The sequence below is a fragment of the Coloeus monedula genome (assembly GCF_965178545.1).
Source record: "Coloeus monedula genome assembly, chromosome: 7".
Lineage (NCBI taxonomy): Eukaryota > Metazoa > Chordata > Aves > Passeriformes > Corvidae > Coloeus > Coloeus monedula.
In genome coordinates, this window is record NC_138787.1 from 30242513 (window position 1) to 30262005 (window position 19493).

General features: G+C 39.2%; 1 protein-coding gene across 2 annotated transcripts in view; it reads right to left on the minus strand.

Moving 5' to 3' along the window:
• The window catches only part of MYLK (myosin light chain kinase), a gene marked incomplete at its 5' end in the record, with an annotated part of 140828 nt that overhangs the window by 82793 nt on the left and 38542 nt on the right, over positions 1-19493 (minus strand). For both annotated transcript variants that reach the window (XM_082284670.1, XM_082284671.1), the window contains 3 exons: positions 317-514; positions 1125-1262; positions 17464-17616. In XM_082284670.1, coding sequence (XP_082140796.1) covers positions 317-514; positions 1125-1262; positions 17464-17616 — 489 coding nt within the window. The remainder of the gene's footprint in view (positions 1-316; positions 515-1124; positions 1263-17463; positions 17617-19493) is intronic.

A 19493-nucleotide genomic window follows, 5' to 3' on the forward strand; every position in this document is an offset into this window, starting at 1 on the left:
TTAAAAGGTTTACTTTAATCCATAGTTAAGTAAGCCTGATAGTTATAATCTGAAGCTGCACTTAGCAGAAGTTTTGCTTTGTCCCTGAAATAGGACTCAGGAATGCATTTTTGAAATAGTAACATAATGTTCCAGAGTGAAAAGATTTTTTAAAATCTGCTTCTGCTCAATATCCTTTTTAATTCAGATGCGAGAACCTGAGCGTCCTTTGCAACAAACTTCATAAACACTCATGTATTTTAAATAGACATTCCTCCAGCACATTAGAATAATAATTTTCTTTCACCATTTTGTAAGGCAAAGAGGAACTTTATACCTTGAACTGTCAGTGTAGCCTGTGTTTGACTTTCTCCTACTTCATTCCAGGCTTCACAGGTATATTTGCCTGTGTCTTCGGGAAACACCTCTTGGATGTACAGACTGTACTCATTGCCTTTCTTCTCAAAGTGGAAATCTTCTGTCTCCTGGATTTCTTTCCCATTATGCAGCCAGATAATTTCAGGAGGTGGGTTAGCTACAAAATAGGAAGCAACAAAAATCTGAGACACACAAAATCCCACCATATGTCAATTAAGAAAAGGAATAAGGCTGGTTGTTTTTTTGCCACCTGATTCTGCAATTTCATCTTCAAAATTCAGGAATTTCTATTATTAACTCTTTGAATGCTAAGTAATGTGGAATTGTCTTATTATGGCTAAAATACAAATGAATAAGGGAAGCATGAATACAAAAGAGAGGGAGAATGAGTTCTAGACACCATGAAGATGGTTATTAAGAGTTTCTGATACCAAAGTTCATACCAGGACTGCTCTTTCTGCAGCATTAATCCTGTTTGTTTCACAACAAAAGCTATTACAAGTCCACTTCAACAAGAGGATGCATATTAAACTTATATCATTATATCATTGCAATTAAGAAACACTTCTACAGAACATGTTAACATGTTAACCATGGACAGTGTTCAGCCTCACTGAAGATCAGATTAGACAAACCAAGCTTTTAAAAAACTGGTTCCTAGAAATATTGTTTCTAAATGCAAAGACACCTGCTAAAAATATGGAAAAGCCACACATTTTGCAGCAGGATTCTAATTTTTTAAGTAATACTATTCTATAGCAACACACCTGATACCTCCACAGTCATTATCACTTGACTTCCATCCATTACTTTGAGGTCAGTCAGCCCTTTAAGGAAGACGGGTGCAAAAGTCTTGTTTAGCTTTGCAGCCTGTGCACTTTCTGCCTTCTTGCTGCTCTTCTTTTCTGTGAAGTCAAAAAGAGAACAAAAGGGGTCTCTTACTGGAATTTTCATGACAAACTTTAACTGAGGCCTTAGGCTCAACACGATTTCGAGACAGTGGTTTTGTTTCAGCTCTCAGAAGGTAAAAATAACTGAAACCACCCAATACAGCTGTTTTGCCTTACCAGTATTCCAAGCAGAAAGACAAGAAATAGGAATGGAACTGTCCTCCTTCCGAGAATCCTCTTAAATCATTGTTATCAGATATCAGAGAGTATCACTGAGAAATTACACTCATTTTCCCCAAGTATATATGCTCAGGTGAAAAAAAAAAAAGGCAAAGCAACCCAAAACCTTGTAACCAAAAATTCAATGCCTTTAATCACTGCTAAATGAATCTAAAAGCCCTAGGGGATGTTACAAGTTGCCATTGTCATGATTGATGAGTTACAAATGTCAACTCACAGCAGCACAGGATTTGCAACTCTGTAAGAAATTACAAACCATTTAGATTGTTAGATGGTCAATATCCAATAGGTTTGAGTTCACCACACTCCTCTCCTGTACTTCACTTAGGCAATTGATTGATAATGGTAAAGACTAAAACCTGAGGTTATCAATATATATCACAAAACCCACTGTTGGATTAGGGCTTTTAAAATTTCTTTTTGCTTTTGAGGCTGTACAATCAAATGCTGAGGGAATTTGGAATTAAATAATTCACTCTTGAAAATCAAATCTATCTATGATATGTTGTTTCCAGTAGCCACAGTGGTTTCCTCTGTCTTGCATTCAGAGGCTATGAAACGAGACCATTTAACTGTGATCCATATGGTACACTAGACCAGGAAGTCTACTCGTGCTCTAAAAACCTGAGCTAAGACACTTCTGAAGCCCAAGCAGTGATCATGACCAAATGTAAAAAGTCATAAATATTTATTGGTCACTTGGATACACTTTCTGTTTGGTTTAGCTTGTGTTCAGACCTCTTACGTCTTGCCTTTAAAATGCCAACCCTGCATTCTGTCCACACATGAAAATATTTTTATTTTCTTTATTCCTACCTTCAAGATTTTCAAAGGAATATCAAGCACATCCAAAATAGTTTTACAGTAACAGAAAGTGCCAGGCTGGAGAAAAACCACAATTCATGAAATTAGTGATTAGAAAAAAAGCCAGCATCTCACTGAGCAAGCCCACTGAACCTCCTGGAGGCAAAAAGTTAAGTTTGTACTGGGCTAATTTGAGCTCAACATAAATTTGGAAGCAGCCTGGATGGGAAGTTTCTCCTCTTCTCTAGCAAAGCTTTTTCTAGCCAAAATCTTGTCTCGCTGGCTCATGTCGCAGGTCTTTTCTTGGCATTGAGCAGTGAGACATTGATGCATGTGAGAATGGAAATATGGGACCTGAGCGAGACCCATTTGGATTGGTGTTATGGAAGCACAACTCTGAAGCGCTGGATTCACCATCAGACCACACTGATCAGTCTTAGGGCTTCCCACAGCACCTGCTTGGAAGTGACTAATGCTGTACAGAAAGTAGCCAAGAAGTTGGGTGAAACTCATCTACAGAAGTAAACTCCTGTGGTTCGCTGTAGCCCTCTGTTTTGTAATGTTTACTCAGAGAAACAGCTTCAAACAACTGCTGTACTAAGCAATATCAGCAGATGCTCCTTCACTGCTCTAATGCCTTGCAGGAAATTGCTTCATCCCTCAAAGTGAAACTTTGTCTCACAGTGTGGGAGAAATCCATATAATGAAAAAAAAAGGAAGAAAAGACAAAGAAAGGAAGAAAAGGAAAAACCAAAAAAAATAGCAACACAGGAAAGAGACATAGGGGAAAAAACCAATGAAAATATGCTTAAAAAAAAAGTTCCTGTTATTCTTTTTTACTGAAATACTTGATAACACTGCAAATCTAGAAGGCAGATATGCAGGAAGAGGAACGCAGGGAAAGAAAAACAAAAGCAGAGGTGTGGCTCTAGACCAACAAAGAAACAGACCTGGTATCTGATCAGAAAAGTTCAAGTCTTCAGAGAAGGACAGATAAAAGAAAAAGAGCAGAACCAGCTCCCACGAAATTTAACAGTGACCAGGTGGTTCTAGCAGAAATTCTCCCAAAGCCCTGGTACAAACAGCATTAAGTCTGAGCAGCACTCTACATCCTTCACAACTGGCTCTTTGCTCTGTTGCACTCACATGCCTTCTACATGTAGTCTAAATAAATGGATTTTTATAATCAAGGAAGACAATACAGTATAACAGCCTCAGCTTATTAAAAAGAAATGTGTGAGCAACTACAGAAGAAGCAAACCAAAATAATTTCCCATAAGGAATTTTTCAGCAATGCTAACTCCTCCAAAATATGTGCTGAAGACATAAAAGATCCAGGTACTGGAATAAAACCACCTTCTTGCACAGGGCTACATAAACATTAAATGGAAGCAAGCAAATAATTCACAGTAATTGCATATATGAATCACAAACCCAAAAATTTTAGGCCTCAATTTTTAAAGTTATCTCAGGCAGATGTATCCTATGGTAGTGAGGAGGCCCCCTGGTGTGAGGGACATCAAGATTTACTGGGGTGCAGACATCTACTCCAAAAAGAGCAAACTGTCAGACTTAAAGGATGAAAGCCAACTCACCATTGCTACTGATCGGTGCTCGCTCTTTGTAAGGGAAGCTGCCCAATTGAAATGAAGGGGGCCAGAACCTGCCTCACCACTGCACAAATCTCACAAAAATAGTAGTGCTTGCACTAAATTTAAGCACTGCATAGGTTTATGCTGACCTCCTGGATGAAGACCACTTCTGTGCTTAAACAGAAACTTAGGATGGCAAGTATTAAAAAAGTAGAAGTCTGTGGTATGTGAGTAGTAAAAAACTTTAAAGAATAGAGCTTCAATACAAGAAAAGTTTCTGGGAGACTAAAGAGCTATTTCATTGGGGGTGAATGAATGTAATCATGCAGAAGAACATTAAGATGGATCATTAAGTCTGAAATATTGAAAACTCAAAGCTTAGTCCTGGGACAGAAAAGCAGCTTTCTGAAAACATTCCTATCCTTGTAAATGTACCATATAAAAATGCACATACCCTTTGATTTAGTCCTTGAAGTATTACCTGATTTCTCAATACCTGTTGTAAGGAAGGAGTAAAAACATCTCCCTATGTATTGCTGGTGTTCTTTGGAGCCCAGAAGACGTGAAGACATTTCTTTACCAACAGATACAAAAATCTGTTGTATATAAGAGCTCAAAAGCTAGAAGCTATCATGGTTAAAGCAACCAGTATCCCTATAAAAACCTGCGTCATCAAGGATACAGTAAATATATGGCTAATAAGTCTGACTCCCCGGCAACTCCCCGGCTTTCTTCAAAACACAAGCATTCCCCTTTACTTTAAAAAAAAAAAAAATTTTAAAGGGGATCTCTAATCCTATGTTACTGTTTTTTAGAAGTATATGTTAATCAGTAGCATTTTGTACCAACAACATAATCAGAATATCACAAAAATCATCAAATATTTCTTAATGTAGCAGCAACAATTAAAAAGACTTTAGTTCTAACCCATAAATGCTATTTGTTCATTAAGAAACCATAGGGGCTCATTTAATGTAATTTTTCTTCCTTTACTTAAAATTTGATGTTATGGATTTCTAGACTTAGAAAAAATTAAAATTACCTACTGACAGCTTTAGTTTCTCAATGATGTTTTACACAAGACAAGACACTCTGTTTTAGTCCTGTTATTTATTCTAAAATCATTGCATGTTCTCAGAAGGGATTGATACAATCATGCAGAGGCCAAATTAAAAAGCCTGAATGTCAACTATTTTCAAATTCTTCTGAAGCTTGTAAATGCTTTTAGTTGTTTATTTATGACATAGCAATATGCATTGACTCAGTGTTTGTCTGATGAATGCTTTAACATTTCACAATTTTATGATGAAATAGCAGTGCTCTACATTTTCACAGCTTATTTTAATATATCTAAGGGCTCTTTCAATTTTAGCCTTACAGCTCTTGTTTGGAAAACAGCAATTAAATTGATTTCGGAGTGAAAAGATGGGATGCTGATCATTTGAAATTAAGCAAATACCTCTTGTTCCCATCTACGTCGAAAAGATACTGTGTGATTTTACTTCCTTTTGAAAACACCTGGCTAATTCTTTTGACAGTAAAATATTTAAAGGAAAACCATACACAAAAACCCAGGAACTGTTTGCAAAAGGGTGGCTTCAAAAAGTGCAACAACCATGGAAGTTCACATTCCCTGGCCACAGCTAGGTGCTTTCTAGTTTCATACATCAGGAACAAAATCTATGACTTACACCAGTAAAATAGTAGGGAAGAAGATGAGAAAACAAATAAGCAAACTGCACAGAAAGCCCTGGCCAGGATTAGGGCTTGTGTTCCCTCATTCCTCCAAAGTCCCTTTCACCACACAAACTCTGCTGGGGTTCAAAATCCATACACCCTCAGGGAGCGCTCGCTTCAGAGCCCAAAGCAGGAGGAGAGAAGGAAAGGAAGAAGACAGAGGTAAAGCTCCCAGCTGAGATAGTGCAAGTCACTGTGCTTCTGGCTGACACATCCTCTTTCGTAACACTGCAGGGTATTTCTGCTGCCAAAACTACAGACAATAAAAATACAGCACATTTGGCACCAGAAAGGAAATCTGGAACCTAAGGAAAATTTTGCCTGACATTAGCATAAGGGCATGACTTCATTATGTATCTATGCATCCTCAAGCTTATTCAACTGGATGTGAAAAAAGAGGAGATCTGATCTCTCTCTATTATGTTAATGCTCTCTAATCGCCTATAGCCATTTAATAGCTCCCTTGTCACTCTTAATTCTTACTGCTTTCATGCAGGGGTAGGTTCATCTCTAAGAATGAAAACAAGGAATAAAAGAGTCAACAGTTACTAAAAACTTCTGCCCGGGGCAGTTAATTTTCTCTGTCCCTTTCCCTTCCCAATCAGCTTCTGCTGGTGCACTCAATTCCCCCCACCTGGACCATGCCAAGGCAGTTCATGGGGGACATCAGAGAGCCCTACCTACGGCTCCCATGGGTGAGCTTGATAAAACACAGGTACATTTCGATGACTTCTTTTCAGACCTTACATCTAGTTTACTTTGCCGTAGCTTACAAAAGCTGCCACGATTTTTTTAACCACAGCTGTTGGTTTCATGCAGGTCAAATTGTGTAAGACAATATGAAAGAGAACTATGATTTTCTGAAAGGTGTCTTACAGAGAAAAATTTTTGCACAGAGTCATAGTCTGGCACAATGTGTAAGCCCAGCAGGAGCCTTTATGGTGGACAGTGATCGCTCTGTCATTTCAACAGGTTCTTGATAAGGTGTTACACAGGGTGATAGATTTAAAAGTCTACCACAATAATCCCACTTATAAGTTTTCTGTTTTTTGCCTTTTTTAATATGCATGAATGTTCGGAAACAGTAAGTAATAAGATGCACAGCTCAGTGGGAAACACAGCCTGGGAGACCAGAAATAGTAAGCAAAGCATGTAAACAGTACTTTATATATCCACATGCATTTTGTACAAAGGAAAAGGAATATAGGCTTTTCCCACCACATTCCCTTACCCTTGAGGGTTCATTTTTTATTAGAAAGACACTCAAATGAGCATCCAAATCTGTGTTTAAAAAAACCCACTTTTCTTCATTAAAGATTAAGGGGAATTGAAACTGTTCCAATTTCTTAGAAAAGGTACAAATTCTCAGCATATTTGGATGGCAATGGGAAGAAATATACTACCTTTGATGTAAAACTATTTCTATATAATCTCTTATTCTGGGTTCCAGTATTTGTGTAATCAATAGTAAGGTAATCTAACTACAGTGGCTGTAGCAAAATTTGGATTATTTATTAACCTGTATTAACAGAATTTTAAGGCAATAAAAAATGCTTTCCTTTTATTTGAGTTTTCTCAATCCAGGTTTCAAAGCATCCTTACATAAATTTAACCTCTGCATATCTGCAGGCTGGAAGTTATTGCAAGAGGAATCTTAATGTTACCTGTGGGTCTAAGCCAAAATAAACTGGAATTTTTTAAAACCTTGGCCTGGATCAGAACTTAGGGCTTGAGCATATTTTTAAACATATTTATATTGATAAGCAAGGGTGAGTTATTGAGTTCAAGATGTATATCTCACAGAAAAGGGGAAAATTCATGCTGCACTGAACAGTTAACCTAGTACAAGTCAATTTCACAATACACCTGAACCAGTTTAACTGCAATTATGCAACCAACTATTTATATTCTAAGGTAAAAGACAAATCTATATCCTCGGAGAGACGGAAAAAAATGATCAATAACTGCACTGTGCTATTCCCATTCCCAGACTTGCTGCTGAAACTGAACAAGAAAATCCAGATCACGATGCAAACTTTAAGAAGGTTTCCAAAGGCTAGACCTAGGTTTTACCTAGGCCTATACTCAAAACAGTTAATATTTTATGGACATCTCTAGTCTAGTAAATTTTCTTGTTCATTTGCCTGACCAGATGTACTGAAGATGTTTTCATGTGAGCTGCAGAATGCTGACATCTCCTGTTGAAATATCAGGACTTCAGCATGCTGAGCACTGCACAGAATCACACAACAACTGAGTTTGGAAGGAACTTCTGGAGACTGACCTTTCCAGCCCCCAGCTCAGGCTGGGTCAGCTACAGCACTGCACAGACACACAGCTCTAGTGCAGCAGCTCAGCAGCCAAGGCCAGGGTTACAACTGGTGACAAGTCAAGGACATGCAAAGAATAGAGAGTTTGCTGCATTATGTTCAGAACACCACAAAAAAACTTGCAGTGTTTAGTCTTACAAGAGGTTTAATTATGCTCGAGGAATCTGTTTGCCAGCATCATGTGGTTGACTGCCAACTAATGCCTCGTCTGAGCCGTGCGGAAGGGCTGCCTCGGCAACATTTACCATTTATGGTGTTTAAATATCATTCTGGCTCACAGGCTAATAACTCAACTGAGCTGGGGAGAATGCTTAACTCAAAAAGCTCTGCGTGAGCAGGCTCAGAGAGAGAAGCACCAGGTTCCACTAAAAACTCTCAAAGCAAGACTCAGGTTCACACACAGATCTCGAGCTTGAAAAGAATTTCACATCCTCAAATGTTTTTGGTGTGAAAAATCCAGACATTACCAGATCTTAAGCTAAAAATGCTATCAACTGAAAAATTAAGAGATTTTATAAGGCAGAAAATTGATATGAAGACACACATTGTCTTTGCCTCAGGCCTGAGGCCTAAAATTTTCTGAGAGTTTTTCAAGAATTCAAAACTTGATTTATAATGGCATAAAAAAGTATCAGACCTTATGTTCCTGAGACATGTAGGCATATTTCTGCTTTATTAAAGATCTCAGGTTAGTATGCCATTTTGCAAACTTAGGTCATGAGAACTAGGTGTTCAATGACCTAGCAGTGTTCTTTACACATTTACCTCCCATCCTTTATTTTTGCAGTTATAATCTGGTTTTTGCAAATGGAATGTAAGATTTAAATATCCTTGGGAGATGCTTTCACTGAAGAGCTGGGACAAGTTATAGTCTGTATGCTGTCCTTGCATTACACAGAAAAACTGATAACCTAAGACTGACAATGCCCTAAGCCTGTACCAGTAAGGGTGGTTGGGGTTATACAAAGGAGACCAAGTTCCACTTTATCATGTCTGGAAATCACTTTATTTTACTCTGGGCTAGTCTTCCAGCCCTATCCTGCAACTCCATGTATGGTCCTTCTTTCCAGAATCTTTTCTCTGCATGGGATATCACCAGATCATCAGCATTTTAACCTGTTTTGCTACTCCATTTATTCTGCAAATAAATTGAGTTGTTCCAGTTGAGCACTGGAGCAGGGTCCCCAGGGAGGTGATCACAGCACCAAGCCTGTCTGAGTTAAAGAACCACTTGGACAAGGCTCTCAGGCATATTGTGTGATTCTTGGGGTGCCCTGTGCAGGGCCAGGAGTTGGGCTCGATGATCCTGATGGGTCCCTTCCAACTCAGCATATTCTATGATTCTGTGCAACTGAGATGGCACCCCAGAAATCCCACTACGAAAAGGCTGCACCAGTAAGAATCATGTTTCAGTGAACAGTCAGAATAGAATAAACTATCTCAGCTGGATGGGGCCTACAAGGATTATCTAGTCCAGTTGCCTGACCAATTCAAAGCTGACCAAAAGTTAAAGCCTGTTCTTTGGGACATCGTCCAAATACCCCTTAAACACTGTCAGGCTCAGGGCATCGACCACCCCTCTAGGAAATCTGTTCCAGTGCTTGACCACCCTCTCAATAGAGAAATGCTTCCTAATGTCTGGCCAGAATCTCCCCTGGCACAGCTTTCAACCATTCCTATGAGTCCTATCACTGGATTCCAGAGAGAAGAGAACTGCAGCTCCCTCTCTGCTTCCCCTCCTCAGGAGAAAGCTCAATAAAGAGTGCAGGGGTCACAGATACAAAATAGATAGCTGGGTTCACAGCAGATCACTTCGCAGTCAGCAGACTGAATTCCTCCCTGACAGTCTCACTGGAAGCTTCTGCAGCCAAAGTGGTGTTTGCTTTTGCCTTCAGAACTGTCTGCCTTATTAATGACTTACCCTGTTTGCAAGTTATTTATATAAAATAATTTCTCTTTTGTCACTGTCACAGACAGCAACTCCATGGAAGGCCTGAGAGCCTGTATACCTACCAAATACATTTATAAGGCTGCTCAGCTGGCCCACTGCTAACAAATTCCCCAGCATTAGATACCAGTCTGACATGGAGAACTGCAGGAAAGGTGCTTCATACATGCTAGATCAAGCTAGGTCAGCTCCACAGTGAAAATATGCATTCTACTGAGGCAGAATTTCACCTCCACATGTATAGTCTCAATTTTTGTGTGACTGTCCAGGTAGATTCTAATTTAATTACAGGGAGTCATGATGTATAGAGATACCAGTTCCATTAGAAAAAATTGGGTTGTGCATGAGCTGAAATGCAATGGAAGCACAGTAAGAACAGGCAACCACATAAAGCACACGTGTCCCTGAGGATGCCACTGATCTTCAGCTTTCCCTCCTCTGGCAAATCCACACTGGCAACAAAATTAGTTATCCTGTGGTAATATTAAAATAGTTCTGCTCCTCTCTTGGGTGAGCAAACAAAAGGATACTGTACTAAGAATGCTGTTAGGGAAGCCCCAAAGACAAATAAGGCTCAGACTGAGAGCTAAGAAACCAAATTTGAAGTTAGACTAATGTAAAGTGGAAAAAAGAGAAAAAATACAACAACATTGTATTTCTGGGTATAAGTTGGTGTCAGAAAGGAATTCTAAAGCAAGACCTATTTGGCATTTAAGCCCATAAACGATAAGGTAGCTCTAGTATAGCATTGCTTGAGGTCAGTTTTCTCTTCTTGATTAATTTATATTAAAAATATCTTGAACCAAGACACCACCCTGAAAAAAAAAAAAGACAGAGCCCGTGTATGTAGCCCAACAGTCAAGCCTTCATTAAAATGAAGCTGCAGAGAAGCACTTGCAGTAGCACACAGCTATACAATGTTCCTGCCCTCTGTTCTGTTCCTCTGCTGCAAAGGAATGATAGATGCTTCCCTTAGGCAAGTTCTGGAAAGTTTTAAAAATTTAGCTAATCCTATGATAGTTTGATGGCTGTTTGAGTTCCCATTAGCTAATCCACATCAGCTGCTCTTGAAAACATTCTTTGGGGTAATGTCATGACCCTGCTTTCAAAATTACTCAGGCATATATTCCGTGAATAGGTTTTATATGTATTTTGATGATTTCCACTTTTCAGCTGTAACTTAGAACACTATAGAATTTGGCAATCCAAGCTGGGACAGCTTGCCCTTTGGCCAATGCAGGACCATTCCCAACTGTTGTAATAATCATCTGTTTTCTGTCATTCTGGTACATAAAAATTTAATGCTCCCAGTATTTGATTACTTGTCACAGTTGATTTAGGAGCAGGTTTTTTTCTTTTCTTTCTTGTCCTTTTAAATTATTTTTTTTTCTGTCAGCATCTCATCTTTTTATTTCATTTATAAGAAATGTAAATGCAATTTCTGAAATTTAAATTTTCCTCATTCTGCAAGTACTCATCCCTCATTTGCATCCAAATCTGGTTCCCCTTTTTCTGGAAGTGATTTATAACAAGAAACTGTCTTTAGAGTGCATTTTTTATATTGATGGCACATCTATCATAACAGCTTTCACACGTTTTGCTTTTGTCCTTCAGTTTTGGTCCCTAGCTCGCATTCTGTTTCACATTTGGTCCTGAGGTGCTGCAAGAAGGCAATTTAAAAAAACCAACCCCAAACTTAGAAGGGTTATAGCTGTTGATGAACCATACAGAGTTCTGGACTGAGATCTTTGGAACACTCTTGAAAGCTTTGGAACAGATTTTCTTTGATGCTCATGACAGTTTACCTCTGACTTTTCAATACAGTAACAAAACCCCTCTCCCTTTCACTTAGTGCTCTGAAACCAATTCTTACACAGACAAGCGGTCCCACCAGGCTACTGGTCTGGAAAGCCTTTTGGACATTTACTAGGACTAGAGTGGCATATTTTGTAAAGTCACCTACAGTCCTTTATATTTATGTTATGCTTGAAATAAAGCAAAATGCTTTCAAATAAGGCGTGACTGAAAAGCCGCCACAAACATTTCATCAGTATTGGCAAGTAAGACATCATTCTTCACTTACCTTTGGCAGAAATATGGATCTCAGAGAAACAAAGCTGTGGCCTCTCAATTAAATCTTCAAAGAGAGGCTGCTTATTGCAGTGATAACCTTCTTTAAACGATTAATGTCTAAGAAGGGTCATTCTGAGACAGAAAGAAAAACAACCCACAGCCTGAAGAGATCATCTCTCATGACTGAAGGAAAAGATTCCTACCTGACAGCTTTTCTTCCACCTGGTTATATTTTATGGTCCCGCTCACACCAGATGGAAGAGTGACAGGAACAAAACAAACCGGCTTTTCAGAAAGCATCTCCCTTTGCTGCTCTGACAAACTGGTTACAGCAGGGACTGTGACAGGCTTTCAGGTGGCTCTAATCTGCTCGTCCAGTGATCAATGAATGAGTACAGTAATCGGCTTGGAGGGGTTACAGGCTTCCCAACATAGACACTTATGCTGGGGAGGCTGCACTGGGAAAAAAAGGCATGAACAGAAAGTGGTGGGGACGAAAGAGGAACAGATGTGAGTCCAGGCAAATGCACTGCTGGCAGGGAAAGAGAAATGAGGTCAAGAGCCAATAAGCAGGAGCAGCACTAGCTGCTGAATAGTGTTTGCTTACAAAGAGTATTAGGCCTGATGTAAAACAAACAAACAAACAAACAAAAAACCCAGCAGTGTGCAGAAAACAAGCACCAGCAATATGTGTGGCTGCAGAGCATTAGAGCCCACAGAAACACCATGGCTGCCAGCCTGCCCTGCTGCTCTCACTGCCCACATCTCATGTGCTTCATCTTGGAGACAACCAGGGATGCTACTGCCTGGTATGAGGAAGCTGGAGAACTCTCAAGGGGCGTGCAGTGGGTCAGGTACCTTGTTTGTCATTTACTGCAGAACTGCAAGACAGAGGACATTCTCCTAGGAGTCACAGCAAGAGCTCCAGCTTGATATAACTAGAGAAAGCTGAACCAGGCAGTCACTTACCCCCCTGACATGCAGAGTCTGTTTGCAAAATAAGAGAAGCTTCCCACATGCAATATTGATGTGGTTTGGCACAGCAAAGCCCACACTCTTCCTGCAGTCCATAATCAAGTGTAGCACACTCAGATATTGGTGTGAATGTCAGGTAATTAAATATCCCTTTGACAATTTTTTTCTACAGGTGGACCTGCCCTATAATTCCTTGTCAGTGATTAGTTAACTGACAGACAACCACATGTCAGAAGGCTTATCTCAGGAATGAGGCAGACCTGAAGAACTGTTACCATTCCGGGGAGCTGGCCTTACCTTCCAGCTATACCAGTTATTACCTCCATCTGTCTTGCCTTTATACTCTGATTGTCACAGCCTCAGCAAAACACTAACACCAACTCACTACACAAGCATATCCAGAGTCAATTAACTTTTCCTCACCTCAGTTTCCTATTAATAAAAAACCTGATTAAAATATTCAACCACCATGATAAATACATTTTAAAAACCTGATTAATAGATCAATAATAAATAAATTCATAACTTATTCATAGCCTGATTCATAAATTCATAAATAAACCTGAGTATCTGCAATCCCCATCAGTATATAATCACCATATATTTCAGATGACCTGAATGTCCTCTAAATATCCCTGTTAAGAGCTGGTTGGTTTGTTTGTTTTTTAAGTAGGATGCCTGGTGTATTTAAAAATGGTTTGTATACTTATTTTCATATCATAGAACAACATGAAAATTGTAATACGAAATGTGAAAATGTGAACACCAAATACAATAGCTTGCACATATAATAACAGTAACAAATCAGTCATGCACATGTTGTTTAAAAACTTTTTAAAAAAATGTGCATCAGCCCCATAGCCTCCCAAATTTTGATTTTTGTGTGTATAGAAAACAATGCGTAAGAAAAAAATAATCCTCCATTTAGTAGCAAATGGTACCATTTCAGGAACATCTATAATTGAGTGTTTGAGTAACAGTGACCATGTTTCTCACCTCTCAGATTTACTTGCATTAGGCCAATTGATCTAGCATTTACGCAGTGCACCCACTCACTGGGAGATTCAGTAAGAAATCATTCTTGTGGTGAAGACACTTGTTAAGCTGTTTTTTCCAGGGAGCACTGCTCAATCTCTGTAGTTCATCTCTGCCTGTGTGTCAGCTTTGAGAAACTGCTGACAGAGGGAAGATGGCTGTCAGGGTTCAGTCTCGTCTACTTGGTCCTTTACAAGGCCAAAATTAGCTTCACCTTGATTAACTTAGTTTCTCCACAGACTACCTAATGGATCTACCCCAATTTACTCAGCCTTCAGATCACTTACTCAAGTAGAGAGATCTGAAATGATCTGAAGATGTTAATAAGCAGAAGACTGATTAATTTGAATTTTTTAAGACTATTGCATTCCTTATGCCCCATCTATATGAAATGTGGGACTTTTTTTTGACACAGTCAAAAACCTCCTACAAACAAATAAGTACCTTCATTCTTTTTCATACAAAAAAAAGGAGTAATTCTGAGGTTGTTCAGTGCTAGACAGAATTTATCCTGCTTAACATTAAGGAAGAAAAAGACAACCATAAATGAATCTGAGAGTGATGACTTAGAAGGAAAGCTATGCCACAATTAGCTTAGCTAATTATCCAGGGCCCAATGCAAAGCGTGCTGAAAATACTGGAAAAAATCCCACTCTTGTATTTAACTGGACTTGGAACAGTAACCCTTTATGGGGCAAAGGCCTTTAAATTGTTGTTTCCTACAATAATTTCCTTTCACAAAAACAATGCAACAGACCTTCCAAAAGGCAAAGAATGCACAGAAGTTGATTAGAAAACACGGCATGTGGCTAGATAACACCTGTAACCTACTAGCAGGTTAAGGACCATCTTGTACTACAATTCAGATGTGAATTGAACAGTTTGACACTCATTATCCTTGCTACTAACTTTTCTGAGTTATCTGTGAGCTGAATTTCGTTTAGAAAAAAAAATTGAGTTTTACTGTTAAGACAGACTCTTCACTCCAGGTAAAGTTTCCCCAGTGATCACAGTAGATATGTCTCTTCATTAGATTCTTGCTGCAGTAGAATAGCAAAGCCAAAAATGGCAGTAGGATGTGAAATGTAGGCCTAGACAGAGATGTGTCCAAGGACCACAGAAGCAAGCCAAGGAGAAGCTGGATTCTGATGCTGGTCTGATACTGATGATATGCCAAGAACATCCATTCCTTCTTAGATTAAATACAGACTCCTTCTCACATGAAAAAGGAAAATATTTCTCTAACAATGAGCACTGCAGGAAACCTGACATCCTTAAATCAGCTTGGAGACAAAAAGGAACTGGAGAAAGAGGGGTTACTATTCAGAAATGATTTTACAGACTTTATTCCAAAAATCAATGTTTGGTCAGGAGAGAATTTTTGAAGTTTTTTCCCTTTCCATACATACAACCATTTTCTGTTGTAATCTGCTTGCACAAACTGAGAATTTAGAGAAGCCTTAGGAGCAGCATTGAGAGACTCAGAGAACTCTAATGTCAATAAGCTTTTGATAGATGTTCTGATGGAAAAATATACATGAACAGATAAGAGATTTAGAAATTAGATTTTAAATTTGGTACTATTTTTGGCAGAAAAATCCACATTGATCTGAGTTTTGGGGAAAGTTACTGTAATCCTCATGGCAACAGGGACATAATAAGTTTTAGGGAAGAAGCAGACAGGATAGCTAAAACTGTAAATATATTGAACATGAGTTTTACAGCCTGTCATGTATGTTCTTATTTCTGCTCTTATTCTTCCCCCTCCCTACTCCATGACTCCCAGAAAATGAATGGGATGCAGATGAGAGAAACTAACTCCCCATGATGGTGGCAATGCAGCTTTCTAGCCCCAGACTACGTAAAGCGCAAGAGGAATCCAACACCGTGCAACAGTGACAACGTGGCCTGAAATAGCTCAGCAGAGCACACAAGCCCAGGGAAAGGCTCACTCTCTACTGCTCCCACATTAGCATTGCCTGTCAACCCTAAAATAACTCTGAAATGCTCAGTAAGAGGGGACTGTTCCTTTAGTTTCTGAGTCCCAGTCAAGGATCAGAAGGCCCCACGTCAAAACCAGCTCCCTCGAGGTGGACCACTCTTCATTGGCCCTTAGCTAATGCAGATGAAATCCTTCAGAGAAATTAATGAAAGCTTAGAGAACAGATCAGTTTCAGGCTTATTTTAAATTGGTGTTTTCTTATTTTTCTTACTTTGTGCAGTTTTTCAGGAAGGGAGGGTGGGGAGGGGATGACTGTATTTTCAATTTGGTGATCAAGAAATTAACTCATAGGTTTACAAGAATTACTGTTTTCACTTTACCCTTGACATACAGTTAGAACAGGGGCAGGCACAGCACTGAAGAGCTGTAGACAAGCACCCCAGAACACTGGTAAACAAAGACAAATCTTGAGATCCCAGGAATCAGGGTACATTTCCCACCAAACTGCATGTACAAATTTAGGGCAGGTGTTATTTAGTCATAAACAAAAGGAATAGTTCCCTTGGCAGTTCTCACTCAGAAGTCTATTGGATAGGCAGTGACAAAAAAATCATTTGCAGGTGACAAATACCAAATACAGGCTTGATTGTAGAGGGAGGGAGAGTCTGAGGGAGGGGATTGAAGAGAGAGGTGGGAGGGATAATCTCCAGGCCATGAAGCAAAACACCTATATAGACTGATGCCAGGGGAGACTGGAAGAATAAAGACCATGATATTGATGGATACTGCCTCACTGATGAATTTATCCGTGGAATTCTGTCATCTATTGTCTTCATTTTGAACTCTGGTCTTTTAGAATGTGTTTGTTGAGATTGTAGTACAAAATTATGGTTTTCAGGAACAAATCAGTTCTGTCAAATCAGCACTCTGTCAGATTTCTGAGACAATAGGTCATGTCAATTACTTACTACAATGTTCTTCTGGTACTTTCTCTACAAAAATTCCACTTATTTAGAGTTATACAGTCCCCAATCAGCTGATACATGCCTGTTCAGAATTATACCTGATAAATCCTGGTAACAGAACAAGAATATTGGCATTTGCTATCATAACTGCAGTCCCCGGCACTGGTCTCTGTGCTCTGCCTTTCAAGAGAAAGGAGTAGCATCTGCCTCCTCCCTGTAACATTCTCTGTCTGATGGGTGATATCTGCAGTTATTTTTTTTCAGCAGTCCCAGTCCCTTCTTACACTGGTAAACCTCTTCCAGAACAGCCTCACTGCTCTGTACACTAAGCCCTGGGGAAGGTCAAAGCACTAATACCTTTTTCTGAAATGTGTTTATTACTTTACAGTACACAGTCCTTAAGCACTTAAGTTGCACACACCTCCAAGGGGGAGAAGAGGTACCCAGCTCACAAAAGCTTGGAAAAAACAAGGAATTCACTTTAAACCACCTCTGTTAAGGATCAAAAATTATTTTTGTTAAAAAATATTGTAGTTTATATGATTGTAGTAATTACAACTGTCTAAGATATTCACCTTTGACTGTGACCTGAGCACTGCAAGATGCCTGTCCTGTGTTGTTTTCAGCCAGACAGGTATAAATTCCATCATCTTCTGGTAGGGCATCTTGGACAGTCAGTTTTGCAACTCCATCTTCAAAAGTGGAATGGGCATATTGAATTGGCTGGTCTGCAGACAGAAAGGAAGAGAATTGATTTAATACATCAGCCACAAATTTCAAAAGCACTTCTAGTTTTCAGTGAAATCTGGATGCCTAACACCAGCCAGCATATTAAAGTGCAGAGCCAAATCCCACTCTGTGGTGCACAGCCACTGCTCTCTAGTGACTACAACCAGCAGCATCCCAAGCACAAAGCACAACGTAGTTGTCAGACAAAGCTCACCATCAGATTCACTGGGTGCTACCTTGAGTAGCAGCAAAAGGACAAAAGTTTATCTTTGATTCTCTTTGAGGTGGATAAGATAAGAAATGTGTGTTTGCTTCAGACATGGTCTCCATCTTGTAATTTGCCTGAAACTAGACAAAATGCAGATAAAGCTAGATGTGCAAAATCTGTTGGGCATGGAGAAGCATATGAAGTCCTCCAAGAGGTACTTTGTAGTGGAAGACATTCCAAGAGAGACAACAAAATCTGCAATGGAGGCAAGAAGCTGATTGACAGAAGCAGTCAATCTACACTACAGTATGGCCAGAAACAGAAGGGTACAGTGTCAACTGTGGTGATGTGACTGTTAAAGAAGTTCATTTTAAGAAACTGGTTCCTTGAATTCATTTGAAACATGCTTGAATATTAGTATAGATGGCTTAAATTTGCCTTGCTATTGTTTCAGCAACCGTCATCAATCTCAGCCTTGCTTTTTGAAATGCTTCTGCAATCTGTTTTCCCAATATTAAATAGTTTCCACTACTGACTCATCTTTGGTTGCTTTCCCAGTGTATGCAATACTTAAGACAACTTTATACCTGTGCATAAACATCATGCTGGAAATAGAAATTAGGGTCATCTAAGAGAAGAGGTTGAAACAGAAGAGAAATTGTGCAGGACTGATGTGAAGGTGTCTGTTGCTTGGAAGTTTGTGGTCAAAAAAGATCAAAATTTGTTACATTGCCAAAAAAAATTTAAAGGACACATATCTGTGATTTCTAAGAACCAGTTCTGCACTATGAGTAGGATAAATTAAATGATTTTTCTCTCATCTCTGATTTTCAAAGGAAACCAACTCAGAAGGCAGTGTGCACTATCTGTGCACTACCTATCTGCATACAAAGTTTCACTCTGAAATACAGACGTGTCAAAATCAGCATCATCCAGTACTTGCATATATTATAAAATGTGGTAGGTGATCTTCGTGCTTTGCTTATAAGCCATCTGTTCCTTAAGTTAGCAAATTTTCTGTTGTATGAAAAATTGGGGTGAATATTTAATCAACTCTCCAGAAGACTCAAATTTTAGAATAAACTCCCTCCAGCCTTCGTCACAGGTCACATATTTTTATTACTGGTTCCTTGGAGCTCATTTTCCCTCAGTCACACACAGACTGTTGGAACTATTATGTTGAACCACAGAGTTTCTGCACATGGGAATTGCACTACATTCAAATACGTACAGGTAGAGTTAAAGCCCAAGCAGACAAAGCTCTCTGGACAAGGGACACTGGACTGCTTTCCTGGTCCAGCTATAGAATGTCTAACCTGACAGGGTCCTTGCCTGGGATTCTGACATTGAAAGTATTAGTGGTGACAAATGATGCTATGATGCTAATATCAGAAATAAACTCGGGATAAAAGCTGCATCATCAAAAGCAGAACAATGCCTTTATATTTCTGCTGTAAGTAACCAAATGAATAGGGTAAGTGTTCTGCATGAAAAAAAAAAAAGTGGACTCCTTCACCATGTCCTCAAATTTTTTCAGGGCTCTTTTTCACTCCAGCTCCCAAAAAACTGGCTATTTTTTAGCATTATTCACAAAATAGTTAATTCACCTACAGAACAGCCTTTTCATCAGCCCTTAGGAACAACCTGCAGCAAGATTCTAAGTTACAT